This window comes from Caloenas nicobarica, chromosome 2, assembly GCF_036013445.1.
Source record: "Caloenas nicobarica isolate bCalNic1 chromosome 2, bCalNic1.hap1, whole genome shotgun sequence".
Lineage (NCBI taxonomy): Eukaryota > Metazoa > Chordata > Aves > Columbiformes > Columbidae > Caloenas > Caloenas nicobarica.
Genome location: NC_088246.1, coordinates 129,658,321 through 129,680,321, shown reverse-complemented (window position 1 = coordinate 129,680,321; position 22,001 = coordinate 129,658,321). Strand labels below are relative to the sequence as shown.

At 40.7% G+C, this 22,001-nt stretch overlaps 1 protein-coding gene across 1 annotated transcript in view; it reads right to left on the bottom strand.

Moving 5' to 3' along the window:
- The window catches only part of C2H8orf34 (chromosome 2 C8orf34 homolog), a 160,488-nt gene extending 143,046 nt beyond the window's left edge, over window positions 1-17,442 (bottom strand). Inside the window, exon 1 of the mRNA XM_065629519.1 lies at window positions 17,374-17,442. Coding sequence (XP_065485591.1) covers window positions 17,374-17,442 — 69 coding nt within the window. The remainder of the gene's footprint in view (window positions 1-17,373) is intronic.
- Window positions 17,443-22,001: the final 4,559 nt, after the last annotated feature.

Below are 22,001 nucleotides of genomic sequence, written 5' to 3'. Positions count from 1 at the left end.
GGAGATGTTCCTTTAGTTCAGTAGCTAAACAATTGTTAGTAATACTCAGTCTAATTACAAGTTTTATTCACACAGTTGGAACAGATGAATATCTATTCAGATATGCATCTTAATTTCCTTTTATTTACCTGTGAGAGATTGACTTGGTCTCATAAGACTTCACACCAGTGTCATAATCAGCTTTTTAAATAGAACTAAATGTTTAATATGCACCAATACAACAGAGATTTCTGAACTGGAAATGTCAGAATTTGTTGCCATAGAAAAATCTGGAAATTCATGTTTACCACAGCAAAATACGAAGGGTTCTTTTATATCTGCAGAATTTATATACTGCAAATGTGGCTGCAACTCCTTAAATAAGAATAACGAGTAATCTTTATATAGCATTTTAGGAAGACAATAGGTTATTTCTTACATAAGTAGTTGCTTGATTGACTTAAAGGTACTGCCCCCCCGCAGGAAAGGTCACACTGATTTGCCTTGCACAGGTAACATAGGATGCACAGTATCTTGGCAGAATAACCACCAAAGCCACTGCAGACTATCTGCAGATACCTGAGAGCTCTCAAAAGCCTTTGAGAACACATAGTCATGTTCGGTTTGCTTCAACACAGTTCATGCTCAGTGCTTTTCTAACTGCAAGTGGACATTATAAAAATCATCTCTTTTACTATTACAAGTAACGCTTTTATATTAGCTGTTATTTTAACCTGTGTTCATTTAGGACTAGACAAAGTTCTTGCTTAATTATACACTTGAACTTTGCCATTTAAAAAAAAAAATGCAAAACCCACACTGAAATGAGAATGAAAAGAATTGGTCTCTTTAAATGCAAGAAGCCAATGCCATGCAGAAGCCATCATCCCATGGATATAACAATAAAATTTGATTATAAATGCATGAATTTATAGCATTATAAGAGGTAGATAAATAACTACATTAACTAATAAAAACCCAATATTGATCTTTCTTTTCTATACTCCAGGGGATCTTCCAGCATTTTGTGTACTATCACATATTACATGCTACCACATGATACTGACCACTATGTTATTTCTGTTGGATATCAGTGTACCTGAATTTACCTAGCTGGGAAAACACATTAATAACTCCAGTTCAGTTGGAAGTAAAATCCACCTATGATTGCTTTCATATGCATTTTTATTATCCATCAGTCAAGCCAAAATTACTTGTATGATTTTCCCCATCAGCGACCAAGATGACAGAGAAACTGCTTCAATGATATCTTTTTTTTCCTAATATTGTTTTCAAAGTTCTGACAGATTTCTAACATGCTCTGCCTTCATGGATAATATGGATAATATGGATAATATTTCAAGTCAAACTAAACCAGATACTTCTGCTGCTCAAAGTGGAGAAACTTCTGAGAATGACTATCCTCCTTCATAGCCAAACTAAAAAAAAAAAAAAAAAAAAACACAAACCACACCCCCACAAAACAAACAAACAAAAAAAAAATTGAAAATTAGGCACACATAGGGGAAAAAGACATGCAGGTGTCCATTTTCACCTGAAGAGTGCAGGCTTGAAATATTCCAGTTTGGAGGGCAACATGAACCACAAAGAATCAGGTACGAGAGACACAGTAGCAGAATTGCCAGGGGAAGGAAATGTTAACACTGAGCACAGATCTACCCAGGGTCTACATGTCTCCAGCCACTTTCTGGGGTTCCCAAACTGCTTCCCGCTGGCACTGCCAGGTTCACGGCTCTGCCTGAGCCCCGAGAAGGCACAGTCACTGCCTCTGTCTCCACCTAAAAACAGCCCAGGCTTGCGGAACAATCCCCAGGCTGCCATCGGAGATTCTCCCAAAAAGCAGGCCCTTCAGTGTCAAGGCTTGAATACACACAGACTTGGCAAGGCAGCAGTCTGAACCCAGGGGAATACAGAGCCTACTGAAGATGAACGACAAGCTGCCGAACTGACTGCTCCTACAAAGGAAAACCTCTGCTTGCAAAGCAGGCACCAAGCTCACCTTCCCAAAATGCACACTCATACTACTGCTCTTCCAGGATCCCCTCCACACATTCACTTCCTTGCCTCATCTGCTGGCTTTGTGTTGCCTTGAAATAAGACTCAGAACTCACTGGGCAGAAGTTCTCATTTGCAAGATGTCTGGACCATTTCCATCACAATAGGGTACCTTTTCTTTGTTGTACCAGCAGGTGAAAATACAATATTAAGATAGTGGAGTTTTTCAGCAGATAATTGACTTAACTACATATAGGAATGATAACCTACTGCATTCCTTTTGCACATCTTGAAATATACCCAGAAAAAAGACACCACCATTTTCCCTAAAAGGCACAGAAAGACAGGAAATGGCAGGCATTATTTGGTAGTCATAATAAGAACAGCACTGATATCCAAGTAACATTTAGCTTTCTTCATTTAAAAAATACTTTATTTTAATCCTGGAGGATGTAATGTCAGAGATTCAATCTAAACACTTGTATCAGGACATTCCTGTATTAATCAAGTTATTTCCACATCCAAACCACAATGTCAAAACATTACTACAACGTCTTGTGTGGAATGATGATCACTTGGATGATTTTTGTCACCCAGGTTTGGCTACCGGAATCACAGAGCCAAAAACATACCTTCAACCAGTGCACAACTGCATTTGCACAGGTGATGTTACAGAGTGAGACCTGATCACCATCAGAAGAGACAGAAGCCTCTCACCCTACTCCCATGCCTTCCAGAGTTGGTATATTGCAAAGCGTGTCCCTTCCTCCAGAGGACCATGAGGAAGAACAGATCCCCATACAACTTCGGTACAGAAGGAGTCACTTAGAAGACTTGCTTCAGAGAAGACACTTCCTCCTCAGAGGCTGGATGTCCTACAACTGTGCCCAGAAAAGGGTGCTCCAGAAAATGAGTCTTCAGTAAAAGACAACTGATCAGCAGAAGGGAAATAACAGTGCATCTGTTGTACTCTACAAAGGAAAATATCAAACTTTGTCATCAATATACAGCGAATATGAGATACAATGGATTACAGCCAGGCAAGTGTTTAGCAGAAGAGATGGTCCAACGCCAAACGCGTTATTTCTGGACACTCAGCACTATGTAGCTGCACCAACACTGCAGGGTCCACTTCAGGCTACTGCTGTTAGCTTTCCCTGGACTATAACAGCACATAACTGGGTTTTGTTCTCTTCATTTTTGATTTGGATAAATTTCATGTTTGTTTATCAAATCTCAATTCCTGTGTAACGACAAAAGTATGCTTCAAAGTTTAAAAAAAAAACCAAACAACACTTGAAAGTTAGGTTTATAATTGCTCAAACTTACTGTGGTTCACTTTTATATGTATCACAGTAACCACTCACACGGACCTTTAGAAACACATTCTGTAACACTCATTTGGCTTGACTTTCAACTTGAATGTCATTATTTGAACAGTTTTTGTATAAAATATAAAAATAATGCTCAAGTATTGGATCAAATGCAAAAATCATCCAGCTGGTGGGAGACATAGAAAGCACTCCGCTTTCCCACAAATATATATGCATATATATTATATTATTGATCTACATGAGGCCAGCAAAATCTTTTGGTATCATAGGAAACTAGAAGAAATAAACTCAATGTTCCATTGAATGGAGGGGAAAAAGATGCTATGAGGAAGGCTTCTTGATTATTATAATGGTATCTGTTTTTATAAGGATTTAAGAGAATGGCAAGATCCCATTTTATGTAATACTATGGTAAATTTTCATATGCTCAAATATTAGACAAAAACACTTTATAAATAGTCATGGAAAAAAACCCACATTCAAGCACTTTTGCAGTATAACAGCTATTATTTGCAACACCTTCAGTTCAAATGCTTCCAATTATTTCGGCTTTTTTTAAATTGGAAAAAGCCTCAAAATATCTAGGGTTTAATTACAGCTGAACACAAATGGTAATGTGACATAAATAAGATACAGAACTATTTTTTCCAGTGAATAAATGTCCACCTATTCCCAAACCAAAAATTTGGCGGAACACTCTTCTGAAGATTCTGAGATTAGCCGATTGACTTAATAGCCCATCTTCAGAAAGAAATACCATCACGGGCATAACAGCCTATTCTCATGGGCTTCTTTTTCAAATCTAAAGCAATAATCTAGCTTTACCAAATACTATTGCTCACTTTTTTATCCATCAGCAACGGACTTTTTTGACATTACTTCTGGGAAACATAACAAAACCTACATATCCTACTTTTGCAATCTTCTGTAGTGATTTAATTTTATATGGATGGCCTGTATTTGTCATCACTATTGGTCAATATGAAAGAGAACCAGGAAGAGGGAGGACAGAATCAATATAACTGATATTTAAAACCTATGTTTCCCACACAGGATTTACCAGTTTGTTCTCAGCATAGTCAAGCTACAGAAAGAGCTTGTACGAGCCTGAGACATAATTTCCATCAAGCAATTCAGCCAAATGAGGAAGTTCAGCTGAAAGTCAACTCATCACAAAAATACTACAGGTTGCTTTAACAAAACACTTCAATTTGTCAAACTTAAAGGTTTAAAGGAGCTGTGGTTTTCAACAAGAATAAAAAAAGGAATAAAATATTTCTACCCAGGCCTAAGTCGTACATTGCTGTCAATCTCTGTCTTCCAAAAATGATGGCTATAAATTTTACATTCTCAGACCTACTCACAACTGCTCATCAACGACTCATTATGAAGGAATTTAAGGTAGCAAAACTTGCATCCTGAGGACAAACACAAAATACAATATATGAATACTTAAGCTAAAGTATAAGTGACCCAACTACTGTTAATGGTTATTTTTTGATCTCTTTCTTTTGTACCTCTCAGTATAACAGCAGCACTTATGGCTGAAAACAAGATTCATTCAAATGCGGATTCGTATGCAATGCTGCCAGAAAACAGGTGAAGCATGTGTACAGTTCACCTTCATGATTTGTAGCACGGATTACTCATTCTTTGTTTCATTAAATAGTTACTTGCATACCCAAGTTCTTATACCTATACCCAAGTAAGCAATGTGAAAAACCTCTCTCACTCTTGGACACTCCTGTTTGGCCTCTTGGAGGACAAATGCATTGGTTGCACAGGCTGAAGGCTGACACTTATATCATGCCCACAAATAAAGTAGGTCTGAGATAACGGCAACAGCTAAATATCAGCATACATAAGCAGGATACAGTTTCCACTCTATAACTTATAGATTAACTAAGTTACATATATGACTGCAATATTAAAGCCATTTTCACATAATGCAAAGCATAAATAGGAAATAAAAAAAATTAATCTTGGTCTCTGTGTAACAAAAATATAGGCTAGTGAATTAATATTTTTCCAAGAGAAAAAAATCGCAGGAAAAATGGCTTTAAAATTAGCCATCAAAAAACATGAATTCTAATAATTACATCAAATGAATCAACTTATTAAAATCACTTTCTAGCCCAAACAAGGTAACTTCAACACATAAACAAAACTGGTATATTTCTAAAAACTGTCATTTGCACTTTGACTGTCTCTTCCATGTTAACTGTCACCATGGAACTAGTCAGCATGTCCTGGCAAACCTACCCAAGATATGACCTGCAACATCCACAAGCTGTCATCTGGCTTAAGTTTTCAAAAAAAGGACTAAAAGAGCATATTTTACAAGCAAGCTAGAGGCTGAAGTGGATATTTAAGTAATTACTACTGTACTAGCGATTGAAAACTTTAAATGGGTAGCAATGGTAATTTTTAAGGACAGATCATTGAACTGTATCTAGAACTGTAGTTAGATCCATCGTTACTCATTAGACACTTCTACCATCAAGACTGCAATGGCTTAGGCAACTGAGAATCACTTCATTTCTAGAAGCTGAGATCTAGATAATTTTAGAAGATGTGATAGGTTTTTGGGTTGTAGAGCTATTTTTAATAACAGCCAAAGCATTATTAATCTTATTTCCTAATGCTTTTTATTTAGAAAACAATGCCTGCAAATAACTGGTGTATGGTTTTGTTTGTTTCTGACACAGCAAAGTAACTTCTCAACCCTGGCAATTCCTGATGATTTGATCACTGGACTCGATCTGCCTGGTGAGGAGTAAAGTCCTCACCACCAGCAGCAGAGCTCCCTGTGGGGACACAACGTGCTCCCATGGACTGCGCTGCAGCCTGGAGACCTGTCGGTGCTCTGAACCACCACGCTAAGCAGGGGAAAAGGGAGGAGAAATCAATTCTTTTTTGAGCGTGTGAGACAAATTAATAGGATTAATAGCACCACCCCGCACTTAGGCAGCACAAAGGAAAAAGAGGAAGCAGAAGGGCCATAATGAGCTCAGGGCCTTGCTGTGAAAACTTCTAAACCATGTGAAGACTGTAAGAGCCAGAGGGGTTTGCAGTCTCTGTGCAGATAAACACCACAAAGGCAGGGGAAACACAAGCAGAGAATAATATGTGATAATGCAGCGGGACAGCAGTAGCAGAAGTGGGAACAGGAGCCAGATAACCGCCTACCATTTCCATACCCTAACTACTGTATATTTTATTTGCTCTCCTGACTTCTTAACTTTTTCTTCAGTGTTTAAGTAAATGTTAAGTGGATCTTCATTTTGGCTAACTTCATTCTTTTAATCTTTTTACTATTATCATAGGAAAACACTGAATAAAATAAATTCTCTTGAGTTTCTTATTTACCTTTGTTCCTTTTTCTCCCCGCTACCTATTTTTTTTCAGGTATTCCTGCTTCACAGGATAAGAAACCAAGATTAAATCTGTTATACTAGCAATTTAGTCTTCTCTTTGTGTATCCTTTCTTTGCTCCATATTGCTAAGTCTCCATTCAGCCTTTGCCTCCAAATAGCTCCACTATCTTACACTTTGTAGTAGACTACTGGCATTATTCTGAACCAGGGCATACTTAGGAAGAGCTCTGAAACACTTTTTTTTTTTTTTCTAGGGGGTCTACATTGTACAAACGGATGTGTCTTAAAAAGACAGTGAGTTGCAGCCTGCCAGCTCTCCAAGGTTACTTCTGTGCAGAATTCATCCTCAGCACAATTATGGGTAGTGTTCCATGATGGCACACCCAGAGGAATTTCTGCATCTGCAAACCTTGGTTTAGTCCTCAGCTTTTGCTTCCCTGGACATCTCTGCTTTGTCTTGATTAGGTAGGAAGGACAAGATTATTCAGAATATTTAGGAAAATTAATACCCAGGTCACATTTGGTGTGCTGAGCATGTCATGCCCAACTGGCCTGTGCATGTGCAGTTGATACGATCCGTCTGAACAGGAAAATACAGCACCTACTGCATTTATACAGGATCTTTGTCTGGCACACATGGAATTCTCAGGTGTGTCCCGATGCTTCGGAGCATCTATATGCATTGCATAGCATGCGCACATGCACAAACACACATTTCAGTCTGAGAAATTCCAGTAAACCCAGTCATCTTATCCTGTCTCTCTTTTCTTCTCCTTCAAATGAAGCTGTTGCCTTACTTACACCCGTGCCTCCCAAATCCACCTCTACAGAACTATTATAGAATTTACCTCATGAACTTTTTTTCTTCCTAACTGCCCTAATTGTTTCCATAGGGTGTCTCCTAAGGTCATCTACAGATGAAACTACCCTTCCTTTTCAGTTCTATTACATGAACAATCTCCCAAGTCTCCAGAAGAGACAGCTTCCACTTATTCAGGCTTCTAGGACAAATTCTGCTCTCAACAATACAGAGCAGCTTTTCTGCATTAGTGCACTAAAAGAAACATGGAACTTATTCAGAATTCTTTTATTTGAGATAGATACCTGATCAGAGGACTCCTTCACAATCATCATTTTACCTCTCCACTTATACAAACGTCAGCAGAGATGCAATGCCTATCAAATTAGAGTGTAATGCAATCTCAGTGAAGGAGTTTGTGGCACAGCATCCAGTGTTAATAGTAGTGCTAAGGATGCCTTTAACTCCCTGGCAAATCTATACCCAAGCAGTGCTGCCAAGATCAAGTACTAGAAGTATGAGTCAGACACTGCAAAACATATGAGAAAATATAACTTCTTATCATCTAAAGAAATGTATATTTGCCCCGTGTCTCTCACCCTTCAGTCATACTCTCACGAACCACAAGCACTGGAACCTTTCTTTAATAAAAGAAAGCATAGATCCCAGGTAACTATTTGACTGTAGGGACTCAGATTACAAGAAAAAAGAAAAGAAAGAAAACCAAGGCATTAGCAATTTAACATTAATCTTTGTCATCCCATCCCCTTCCATTTCCTATCCATTCTCACTTTCACGCTCAGTGTATTCATATGGTCCATTTCCTCCTAATTCGTTAGGCCATCCTCCCTAATTATTCAATTCCTTCTTCAGCTCCTTCACAGAAGAGACTGAGCTGGGCTCCATGACATTCTCCTGACCTATGGAGAACTGCCCCTTTAGAAGACAAGATCCATATGAAGCTAACTTAAGCCCACAAGCTCCTGGTACACAGGGCTGAGCAGTTAGTTAGAACCCATGGAGCAATTTGGAGATCACTTATGCCCATCTAGAAGCTTGCTACTGGAGAAAGAGGCAGCTATGGTCCTCTCCCTCCCCTTACCCTCTTGGCCACCTACATTTTCTCTCCTTAGTCAATGCCATGCTTCTCATCAGACCACATGGTGACTCATCAAGCTAAACCAACTGAACACTCTTCACTCCTTTGCAGACTTTTCTTCTGTTTCATCTTGCCAAACTGGGTGACTGTAGCATGAGAAAACCACCCGTTCTGGAACAAGAACAGCGGGAATGTGCAGGCAGCAAGGAAGATGAACAGGACCCAAAGCAACTGGCTATTAGATCAGCCTCACAATCTGCATTGCTGAGCACTAAACCGCCAGAGTGTCTGGAGTAAAACACTGAATGATTCAATTCAGAAGGCGCCAACACAGCTGAAAGACCCAAACCCACATGATTCCTGCCCCAGAAAACAGCTCCTCCAGAAAGACGACAAAAGAGCTTGATAAGCATATTGTTCCAGCTACTATAGAGAAATCTGATACATGAACAGAGTGATTCTACTCATTTAATATTGCAGGGAGCTGCAAAATGAGGAGAGAGAAATAATACTCCAAGTAAATAGACAAGAAGGTAACAATTTCCATTCTCTGTATGGACAGAATTTTTATAAGAGGTAGCTAATGTAAAATTGCCTTCCACTTACCATGCATGGGCAAGGGAGTTCACATGCATTCTTCATTTTGCGTGGGCATTTCCCATAATTGTAACACATTTCCTCACGGTGCTATGCAAAGTTATGTTCAAAACTGAGGTGTTTCACTGGAAACTATGTTTAATGCAAAGATGATACTTGAATTTTATCTGAATAGGGAAAGAAAACTGCCCAAAACGACAGAAGACCAAAACCAGAGGGGCATCGTACCTTCAGTCTAACACTCTGCCTGAACACTTTCAGATGGAACTAAAAATAGGTATTCAGTGAAACTGAGTAGCCAAAGAAGAAATTAACCCAGAATGGCATATGGTACCTGACATAAAACTTAAGGCCATCAAAAATGTGTCTGTTGCAAGCTTTCTAAAAGTATATTACCCTCTATACTGAGAGCAGATATGGATGTTGGATTGTCTTGCCATAGCCATAGGTACGCATTTCAAGTGATCACGCTCTTTTCCTGTGTTAGAATTAAACTCATGAATTCTTGTTCCTCCTGTCAAATGAGTGCTGCTTTTCATCACCTTTGGGAATGTCTGAAACTGCACGCTGCCTTAGTCAGGAGGCCAACAGTTTCTGAACAATTCTACTTGAAAATTATTTTGCTTTCAGCTGGGTTTTAACTGTTTTTTGTGGTTTCAGGTAGAGAAGCATCTTCTCTGAACAGAGAAGTTATCACTCTAATACTTCACAGCTAGGAGAATAGGAAAGCGTGCATCTGTGCAAGGGAGATTATAAAGAGTACAGGCAATAACAGCTCACAGAATCACAGAATGTTAGGGATTGGAAGGGACCTCAAAAGATCATCTAGTCCAATCCCCCTGCTGGAGCAGGAACACCCAGATGAGGTTACACAGGAAGGCATCCAAGAGGGTTTTGAATGTCTCCAGAGAAGGAGGCTGCACAACCTCCCTGGGCAGCCTGTTCCAGTGTTCTGTCACCCTCACTGAGAAGAAGTTTCTTCTCAAATTTAAGTGGAACCTCTTGTGTTCCAGCTCATTTTTATCTGGATATTACAGCCATTAAGGGGTTTAGGTAGTCTTTGTTCCAGAAGTTGGTGAATATAAAAGTGCCGGAAGCCACCTCTCAAGTGCAGAGACAGTGTCTCCATTACCCTTCACTCGTATAAAAGCACATATGCTTCCCCTCCCCACCAAAAAAAAGACAAAAACAAACAAAAAAATCACTATACAAAAACAACCAACAATCACTAGACAAATAAGAATGAGAAATTATTGGTCCCCACCTCTACATTGACATAAACAAGACAGAAAATGGAAAGGACCAAGCATTAAGAAAAGACATTGAAAAAAGGGAAAGAGTATTGCTTAGACCTTCAAAATTGAGGAAAACTGAAAAGAACATGTTAAAATGCTCCCAAATATTGTTTCAAACTCAATTTTAATGCTTCTGTTTACAAAGTAACACTTTAAAAGAAGTAAGCACTAATAACAGGTGTCTTTTTAGCCAATGCCAAGATACAGAAGCTAACTAAAAAACCTGCTTGCTCCAGAGGAGTACAGCAGTGCATCACACATGGCAGAAATGCTGGTTAAGGTACCAGCTGCCCCCTTCCCTCTCAGAAGCTCCACAGCCACCAGAAGGCTGAGACTGTGCTGACTCTGGTGTACGGATGGCATCCAGCCCACATTAAAAAAATTAAAGACTGAGTTAAAACCATTACAGATTTTTATTTAATATTTGACATTTACATTTGTCCTTTGTACCAAAAGATTGGATTAATCAAAAGACATAAAACAGTTGAAGAGCTTACTTCAGGTTTAATTAACAGCACACATTAAATATCATCTAAAACTTGGAAGAGACTTCATAATGTGATAAAACCCAAAGAAAAAAAAAGCAGTAGTAATGGTCTTGTTTTGATTCAAACTGATTCATTACTACAGGGGTTGCCAGACAAAAATTCAAAATCGTCATTGTCCCAATGCATGTCCTAGAGCAAAGACATGAAACTCCTGGCATTTTATTTTATTTTAAACAGGAACATCTGCTAGCTCTCGACCTTAGCATTGAGCAGCCAGGCTCTGCGGGTACATGATGGTGAGAGCAACTCAATTGAGAACTACCTCATTTTACCAGCTATTTTGTATGGCAAGCCAGTTATGCCTTCTGCTCCCCCTCTCAAGAAACAAAGTAATTGACATTTGGAGAGTTTAAAAACATTAAAAGTTAATCTAACAAAAGGAAGTTATTATGATTCCTTCATTTCATCCTTCTGTATTTTAGGTAAAATTCTTCAAATTTAATTACTATTACACAAAGAATATAACTTTGATTTTTATTTATTTGTGCATCTTGTGCCCAGAAAGGATTTTTTTTAAAAAAAGCAATTAAGAAACCCCACATTTCCCTCTCAGGAAAGTAATGTTTTTGCTGTTGTGGAAACAAGGTTTATGTGATTATGGTCGCTCTTTGTGACCACACAAATGCATAGCTGTATCTGTGATCTCTTTCACTGTCTCTTTCTAATATTTTTTAAACCTTTGAGTAATCTCAGACAAATTCCTAGAGGAGTAGACACCACAAAAATGCCAGTTCTTTCAAATGCTGAGAGATTAACTAGCCAGGTAGCAAGACCCAAAGATGTGATTTTCCTTGTTCAGGAGCAACCTCTTCTCTTAAGCCTAGATTCCACAGGATAGAACTATGAATGCCTCATCCACAGGGAAATTTCTGACAACTTTTGTATCCTGTTGGTCACCAAAAAACCCAGGCAAAAAAGCATTAAGCCACTGCTCATGGAACTATTTATTAATGGAAAGAGGGTCTGTCTATAGTTTCAGTTAGGATTTTCCACTTGTTTTCCCTTAAAGACAACTTACTAAGGCAACTATCAAAATGCGCATTGAATTCTCCGAAAAGACATCTCCGCACCATTTTTGCCATTTGACTTTCATTCCCCTTAAGTAGGTCTTTTACTTCAGTGCACATCAAGGCCACCACAAAGTCCTACTGTAGCAGGCAGCAAAAAAAAATTAGAACTTATATATGTTTCCCCCACCACCACTGTGTAACACTGCGGCATTTCCAGATCACTGCTGGTTTCCACATATCCTTTGAGAAACAACCGGTATTGGCTCCTCTGAAAGAGGGACTGACAGGTTGGAACAATGTCACTGGCTAATCAGTATGTAAAATGATATTCATGATGCTGAAGTACTGAAAAACTTGGTCTTCCAAAGGCTCCATCTAGCTGCCTGAAATCAAATGCTTCTCTATATAAATTCACATCATCCAGAATACAGGCCCTTTCATGCTAGCAATAGAATCTAACCAATTAAGCATAATACCAAAATAACATAAAAGAGGATCTGAACAAGCTCAAAAGAAAACAATTCTTTGAGAGCATCCCTCTTATTCATTTTGCAGATATTGCAGCTTTATTTGATGCTATGAAGAATCTTAAACTGGTAAATGAGACACTCAAGTTGACTGTGTCTACATTTGTGTATTTAAGAACTGAGGGCAAACACTGCTTCAGAAGATGGTGCAAACTCCAAAACTTACCCCCAAACTTTGATTAACTCAGTCACAAGGTGCACTATAAATAATGTTAATCACCAAATAGGTGCATTAGGATGTGTTAAGGCTTAAGTTAGAAGCATAGTGATTTTAAATTAAATAATGGAAGCCAGTACATAATATACAGTAACAATGCCAACTCATGTAGAAAAAAACAACACAATAAATTAAAAAAAAAATCCTATTATATTTGCTTCAGGAATTTTGTTTGCTAAAAGAAAACAAGGTAAGTGTGGTAATATGAATAGAGCTTTTACGTTGTTCAACAAAAAAAATTATAGTCCTAAACCCACATTAGATCAAGAAAAATTCTTAGGTAACCAGGGGTTTGATACGTTTATTTTGAGAAGAGTTATTTTGGTGTTTTATAACTCAAAGAATAACAGACTTCTGGTTTGCATAACAACAATGTACTTGCGGAAGCTTTTTACCTGCAGTTCTATAAATAAGAAAATTCCAAAACACTAAATTTATCTCAGAGCTCTTGAAGATTCATTGCAGTCTGTTCTTAAGAATGCTGATCCAGCTTTCAAATTCACAGAAACTGTCAGGTTGCCCAAATGAGAACACAACTGGATGCTGAAGACATGCAGTCACACAGAAGTCTAGATGTATGGATACTCACAGGCATCAGGATTATTCAATGAGATTATTAGCACAGAAAAAGAATTTGTTGGATTGGATGCTTGAAATGCAAAGTGGGTCAATACCTCACTCAGACAGAAATGAGTGGGTGCTGATTCTGAATACTCTGTCCCAGCCAATTTTAGGCACACACCTCCTGTTCGCATCTCAGAAAGATGGAAAAAAACAACAGTGAAGATCCATCACAGAAATAATTCATATTTAGAATTCTTGTTACATTCCAAGTTAAATGGAAAAAAAAAAAAGCTAAAAAAAAATCATGTAGTGCTATACTACATGTTACCATAAAAATATCAGAAGAGAGGTGCATCTAAAGGGCATTCCTCAAATCTAAACTAGGTTTCCAACCACAGTATTCTTGGATGCCAAAAACCTCTTGCAGGACGATGCCTAAGCTTTTAACAGTGAAAGAACAAGCGAAAAAAAAAAAAAGAACGCAGAACAGCATAAGCCAGCTCATGAAACCTGACAGAATTTAAGGAGTTAACTTAAGACCTTACTGTCAGCACTAACAACACATGCATGGCCTGGGACATTTAGAAGCTGACCTATAGGTTCACAGGAATTTTACCTGCAAAAACCTTAGGCACCTGTAAGATGAACTGGCAGCAAAGTAACAGTTTTGAAAAAACATTATTTGAGGGCCTACATTCAACAGGGGGAAATTATGCCAAAGTATTGAAGTTGTTTTGCAACCTGTCTTAAATCTCCAAATTGACACAGTCTCAGATGTACACACGAATTCATACTCACCTCCCTTCCCACCTCTAAGCCACAAATAAGAATGTAACTAGTAAAAATGCTTGGAACCAAGTGAATCTCTGTGTTACCATTCATAGTCGAGTGGACAGGACTTCCTACTACCTGTTAACAGGTACCGGTAGTCAGTAGAAGACTGATGCCTGCTGAGTCAGCCTAACCGCGTTAATTCTTTCTCCAGAAGGTTACTCCTACCTTTATAAAGATGGAAGAAACTTTTTAACCAACGGAGGGCCTACAGTCTTCCTGCATCTCACATGTCAGCACTTCTCTTGAAGATTCCTCTTTTACACCAATTAGAAAGATAACTCAAGTGTCACACAACACAAAACTCCAGCAAAGAAATAAAACTGAACTCATCAGCATATGCGGCATGCACTGAAAGCAAGGAAAAAAAAAAAAAGAGATGAAGTCCAAAAGAACAGATGTTCTTAAGTATATACTGGCTGGTTAATGAAGTACAAAAAGCCCTAACCACAGTAACAGAAGGCCACAAGTACAGGACAGAATGGAGAAATGAGACACTACAAGGATAACTGCAAGTAACTGTCACAGAATGATCAACTAGCGACGAACAGCATCTACTGCTCTTGCCTGTAATTCAATTGCACTTCATCATCAGGAAACCACCGAGTGTTCCAGCCATCAGCTAACTGTGCCTACATAATTGTCTAAGATCTATGGTGTAAAGTCCTCCTGATCACTGATAATTCATTACGGAAGTATACAATAAAATCTGTGTATCGCCTTCCCTGCCTTCATCTCAAAAAGCCTGCACATTGTCTCTCCACTTTCATCTTTCCTGTGACTGCCCTCAATCACCCAATGTACTCCCTAAAATGTTGGCTTGAAGCATAGATTGAGCAATTACAGTCACAACCTGCTCAGCAAATAACACTGCAGAAAATTGAATCCAAGTCCACTACTTTCTGACTTGGTATTAGAAAATTAATACTCACTCTAAAAAAAAGATGACTCTCATCCATGACAAGTGATGATTAATTAGCATCAAACCCAGAAGTGGTATAAGAAAATGCTAGCTATTTCTGAATGAAAGACGAAGCACAGATCTCTCTTCCCAATGTGTCAGAACTTTCAGAGACATGAAAAACTGATGCGTTAGTGAATACACCTGACTGTGAGCACATGGTACTCTTGATACACCACAACGCATATATAATAGGAATACTAGTAAAGAGCACGAGCTATGCATAGTCCTTGATCACTCCCGGTCAACTTCAAATATGTATCTTGCCCTTACCAAGGACTACAAGATCAAGCATAGGTTGTAGATCTAAAAAAAGTTGAGAATAACAACAACAACAACAAATACATCACCAAAATGAAACACATAAGTAGATTTTAAATGGCTAATCAGGAAGTAGAGGAGATAAGAATTACGATCCTCTTCCTCCTGGTGTTATAGATTCAAAAAACTTCCAACAGCTACATGAATGCTACAGCCCTATATCTTAAATCCACTCCCTAGTATTCAGGTCTACGTGGATTTCACACAAAAATCTCTTGCGGGTAACCAGGAGCGCACTAACAACTTGTAGACAGCAAAGAGCCTTCCACGATGAAATTCCTACTTTATAGAGATTAGTGAAATATTTAGTAATATATGAAATGCTGTAAGAAATACAACTTCATTTTTTTCTCCACTATTGATAACTAGAGCATCCTCCTATTTAAATAGAGATGAGCATCTTACACTGAGAAACTAGGTTAAAACACAGTGACTCAGAATAGTGATGCCAAGCAGTTTGTTTGAATTTTAATGTGTGAAACAATGAGTTAAGAAAATTTACAAGAAAATGACAGCTGTCAAAGGCCTAACTCCTCAAAATCCCTTAATTCCTATTGAAATATACAGGTGTCAGTTACGCACATAGCCCTAGCAACTGTGTTGATTGAACAGTCTTTTATTGAGAAATTGAACCACACAAATGTTTCCGTTTTTATGAATTCTAGAACTAGAAAAAAATCACCTGCTGTTCCCTAGTACCGAGTTACAGTTCCATCAAAAGGGGGTTTATTTATTGCATGAACACAACACTTCTGACACTGAGCCAACATAATCTGTCACAACAGCGTCAGCCTATACAAGATATAAAAACTGACCCTTAGCTGACAGTTTTCTAACAAAATTTGAACCTTTGTTGTGATGGTCAGCAAACGCTACCCCTACACGCCACCAGAATAAAAGAGATTTCCCACATAGTATTGATTGAGAACAAGTGAAATACTGAAAAAGGGAGACCTGCATCTTGGGATAATACTGACAAAGTATGATATATGTGCATTTAGATGTAAAAACCGTATGAGAAACAGGATGATAGAATGATAATCACGATTGCTCTAGTACTCTTTTAAAATTCTAAGCATTCGTAGCTTATGCACAGAAATAGTAAAATATGCACACTGTGCATCTACAAATCCAAGCAAGTGCATCTTTGTAGGACCAAGGAAAATATATAGCAAAAACAGGGTTCTCAAGTGTATGACTGCAAATCCAAATTTCAGAAAACACCACCGACATGGACTTTTCGCAGGACAGATTTCATCCCGAGTGCCCGGTCCAGCGGGCAGGCGTCCCGGTGAGGGGGGCATCCACCTCTCCCGGCCGGTCACGAAGGGACAGCGCCTCGGGTCTCGCCCACGGGCCGTGCCGGCGCCCACTCCCCGCGGCTCGCTGCTCAGCGCTGCCGCCCTGGACACAGGGGGGCTTGGGAGCGCCACCTCCCCGCACAGCGCACAGAAGGGGATCCGGTACGCGGCTCTCCACGGCCGGGGCCGAGCGGCCGTCCCGCCACCGCGGGCTCCGCGGCAGCTCTCCCCGGGGCCGCCTCCAGGGACCGGGGCCGCGGGTGGGAGGGCGAAGGGGCACCTGTTTCACGGCCGGTGCATGTGAAGCGGAGGGCGGCGCATCCGTGGCGGGGCGAGGAAGCGGGGCGCATCCACGGGGCGGCCGGGAAGGGCTGCGCGGAGCTCCGGCACTCGGAGGGACACGAGGGCACACGCGTGGTGCGGCGCGCTGGGCTGGGGGTGCCGGCGCTGCCCTGCCCTCCCCAGCCGGGCACCCAAGCGGCACCTCAAACTCGCCCTCGCCCCTGCGCTCACCTGCGCTGCGCGGGGAGCCGCGGCCGCCGTGGGAGCACCCCCGCCCCCACCGCGGAGGAGCCGGCCGGCAAGAGCGCACCTTACCTCGAAGAGAGGACCGATCTTGTTCTTCTCCAGGTAGGCTTGGATCCTGGTCTGCTGGTGAGACGCCATGAAGAGCTCCGGAGGCGGGGGCTGGAGCTCGTCTCCCCCGGCGGCGGCTGCAGTCCCTCCGGCGGCTCGCGGCTCACTGCCCCGCCGCCCAAGGGCTGCCACAGCGGGAGCGGGGGGAGGCGCTGCGAAGGGGCGGCAGCCCGAAGTCCCCGGGACGGAGCTAACTCAGGTAACCGGGGAGCAGTCGGGTGGGTGCCGGTCGCCCGCTCGCCTCGGCGCGGCGGCGGCTGCGTCCCCTCAGGGAGCAGCGGGCGGGCGCTGCCTGGAGCGGAGCATGGTGCAGGGAGGAGAAGGGCTGCAAAGGCGGCTCCGTGTGTGTGTGCGTGTGAGCACCCGTGTGCCTGGCAGCGCCTTGGTTACGGGAACAGCCGCGGCTGGAGCTCCCGCCCTCGCCACAGCGCCGCTCCCGAAGCCAATGGCCGGGGGCTCCTGTCAGCGCCGCGGCCGCTGGCGCCCGTTAACGCCCGGGCTCCCGCGCACAGAAGGCGGGAGCGAGGGGAGGGGGAGGAGAGCCGGTGGGAGGCGGGGGCTGCTCTGCTTCCTGCCCCCCGCCGCTTCCATGCCCGCTCGGGAACGGGCTTTCACGGCGGTGGAGCTGAGTTCCCGCTCTCTGGCGTTTTTCCAGGGCCCCCACCCGGCTGCGAGTCCCCGGGCGTGAGGGCTCTGAGCGGCTCTCGCAAACTTCACCTGGCGGGGGGTCGCGGGGGAGCGAAACGAGTCGCTCAGCGAGCAGGGAATGCGGGTGCCGTGACCACAGCCAGCGCTTTTCCTTAATTTTTCTTTAAATTGTGTTTTAAAATGCTGGCTTTCTTATGATACTGATGGAGTTCCCAATTAGCGACACCAAGCATCTTAATACAATAATTCGAGTAGTTATATAGGTGCCCCCTGGTCGCTGGTTGTGTTGAGTTCCCTCAAGCAGCCAAGGGCTCTCACCCAAAACCCGGTGGACAAAATGAGGAATTTCGAGCTGGCTTCGGGGAGCAGCGAGTTAATGGCTACATCAAAGCAGCAGTATTTATTCTTTCTCCACTTTAAGTAATTAGTTCCCCACCTTTTCTGGAAGCACGGTCATAAACAGCTGGTTTTTCTCTCTTCATTTAGAAAAGAACAAAAGCATTCTCCTGATTTGACACTTCTTCTGCAATAACTGATTCTGCTGTACCAGTATTCACCTGTTTTTAAAAAGAAAAAAAATTTTTCCTAAGTTATTTCAAAAAAAAAAAAGCTTTGAAAAATTGGGAACATTCAGTACATCTGGTGAATCGAGCAACCTACTCCCAATCAAGCAGGTTCTGCAAATGCGAGAGTACAAACCTCTCCTGATTCAGAAACAGTTAAAGAAAAGGATGAATTTTCTCAGGAGTCAAAAGATGGTGAGTTCTGCTTCCACAGTCATTGATAGTTGTTTTACTTCGAAGTCCTCCTCGCTGACCTAAAATTCATGCCTCTATCTGGAATGAGGTCAGGTGTAACTATGTTTTAAAGAGGGTTTGCAGTGCACCCTGTAACATAAACAATAGCTTGCAGAATTCTTTAATGGTTTTGCTGGAACATGCTCGGTTACACTGTTCATCCTAGTCTCAGTGAGGCAGAATGTTTATTTTCCATAGTAGCCACTAAAAAATGGCCATTTAATATCTGGGTTTGTAGTGTGACAGTAGTCTTCTAAAATTCATATCAGCTCAGAGTTTTAGCATATCATCTCGAGCAAAGTACAGCTGCTTTGCCTTGTGCCACTTAAATAATATGGTGCTAAGCTAGTTTAATCAGCCTAATGAGGATCATACAATCATAGACGTAATTGCCAGTGATGCAGGTTCTCTATAGTGGCTCTAATCATTCTCATCAGATGAGGATGTTTGTAAAATTTCACAAATCTCATCAGAACCCAGACTGCTCCAATAGATAAAAGGCTCCCACTTTGCAAAATGATGCTTCCCTCCTATGATCCAAAAATGACAGCATCTATTTCTATAGCCCTAGACAGCCTGGCTTTTGAAAGCAGCAGTGCTTCTAGACCTGCTGGAACCTGACCACACCGGGACCTGCAAACTATCACTGCTCTATGTAGGACCAATAAGAAGACTGAAAAAAAGAAACACGACTATCAGCAATACAAATAAAAAAGATAACTTGTTAAAGAAGATTTTAAAGATGGCATAAATGTCTATGGTTGCATATTGTGCAATCAGCTGGATCCTAAAATCTCACCGTTAAAATCTCAATAGTTTGGGGGTTTAGTTTTGATTTTTGTTTGGTGGTGGTGTTGTTTTTTGTTTGAATCACAAAATGCTGTTTCTAGATGGCTTTTGAATATCTCCAACAGTCCTGGATCTTTCTGGTATGTTTTCATTTTTGATTCCTATTTTCCTAGGCCTTCTTTTCCCCCTCTTAGTTCTCACCCAGACATATAATCTAGGCTTTCCAGTTGTCTTGGAAGACAAAATAGCAATCCTTCTGTGGCTGGGAAAGCTTCCAAGGCCAAATGCAGAATTCACTTTCTAAACAGACTCACCTCATAATCCCACAGTTCCCATAACACTTAACTGACAGGTTATCCTTTGATGTGGATTAGGCACTTCAGGGAGACATGAGCACAGTTCCTTACCAAGACCTTAATGTTACTGTTTCCTAGTGGAAGGTCTCCAGGAGCTCCCTGACAGAATGCTCTGAGTGCTAAAGTATGGGAGTGCAGGTGTCTTCTGCAGAGAGCACAGGCTCAGTGACATGATAGAGTAGGTAAAGGAACTGCTCTGTTAGCATTTTTTCCCCTTTTTCCAGGAAAGCACAAAACATGTTTCTAGATTTAACACAAGCACACTAAGATAGCGATCAATAAATACTTGTCATTTGCAAATAAGCACAGAGGTCTGGGTATGTACATTCTGTTCTCTCAGTTGTTAGGGGAAAAACATTTTTTAAAATGTAATTGAAATACTTGAAATTAGTTTTAAAAATTGGTATCAATACAGGTCTTTCAAAGTGAACTTTCATTGTAATACTGGAGCATCACAGATTAAAAAAAAAATCTCTTGGATTAAAATTACTGATTGTGACATGCATAAATTTATATTACTCTCAGCAATTTTTTCACATGAGCAACTGAACACTAAATTATTTTACAACCCAAGTAATAAAACGTAGTCTCTGTATTGTGCTGTGCTATCATTCCTGTTTCATTTTGTAGATATTTTCTTTAAAGAACAGCATACAGCATGCACTCTATGTAACACTCGGGACTGACCTGCAAGAAAAGAAATTATTTCAAAAATTTGCACACAGGCATAAAAAAATAAAAGGTGTCCCAATTTCAAATTATATGCACCAAAGTAAAAACTGTAAGATTCCAAGAAAAAAACAGGGAGAGGGACAAAAGAACAGAGATAATTTTAAGATGCTTATGAGCACATGCTGTTCAGTTCTTATCCTGTGTCCGCGCCCATGACATCTGAGCTCCGTCCTTACTACCATTGTCTGATCGTGGTTTTGTTGTCCTTCACCCTTCTCACCAAAGGAGCGTGCATGTTTTGGTAGGTTGTTTCTGGTTTAACTTATAAGTTCAAGGACTTCACTGGAGTAGAGGCCCATTAAGTAATTCCATAGTATTCTACATAATTTCAGTCCTGCCACCCATTTTTCAGGAATAAGATTGCTGCAGTTCCAGCGCTGAGCACCGGATTTTCACTTGCACTACACATTCGTCATTGCTGCAGTTAAGGTACCCAGGCTTTACATGCAAAGAAGGTGCTCTTTAGGAGTCAGAGCTGCCACTGCCGAGCAGAAAAGGAAACTGATGACTTGGCTGTCTGTAAAGGTACTCTGTGGATCACAAATGCCTGGTGCCAAGTCAACAGTTTTCTCTCTGCTGGCTAAAATTTGATCCATATGCTCTGTAGGAAGTTTGTTTTTTGAGGTGGCATCTGGAGTGCAAAAGAGGCATTAAGATCTGAGAGAAATCTATAGTGGCAATATATGAATTTATTACAGGCCGTCACATGGCTTTCTAGCTCCTATTAAATGCTTTATGTTTCAGCTGTCGAAAAGCATCAGAAATTCTTTAATGAACCTTTCAAAAAACAATTAGGGGAAAAAAAAGATCATCTATCAGGCACATTTAAAGAGGTAGTATTCATCAAAACATGGTGATATTTTCTTTATAAAGCTTTCGATTTTGTCAATGTTTCTTTTAATGTAATAACTCTATAAGAAAGAATTCTTCCATTACTGTGGTCTGTTTCTATTGAGTCTCAGATTCTATGCAAAGTCATTATCTACTTCATGGAGAGCTAAGAGAGACATTTGTCAACAGCTGACTAAATGTAGTTCTTACAGTATGCTTGTACTTTAAAGAAAATGTGACTGCAGTTACCTTCAGGAAAATAAAAGCCCTGAGTTCTTGCACTTTATACATGAGACATTATTTTTTATTGCAAAAGCATAGCCTTGGAACTTTACAAACCCCTGTTGTAAAATTTTCTAGAACAGCACACTCACACACACACACATACACTGGCTGAATATTGCAGTGCTTCAAGCTGTTTAAGATAATGGAGGTC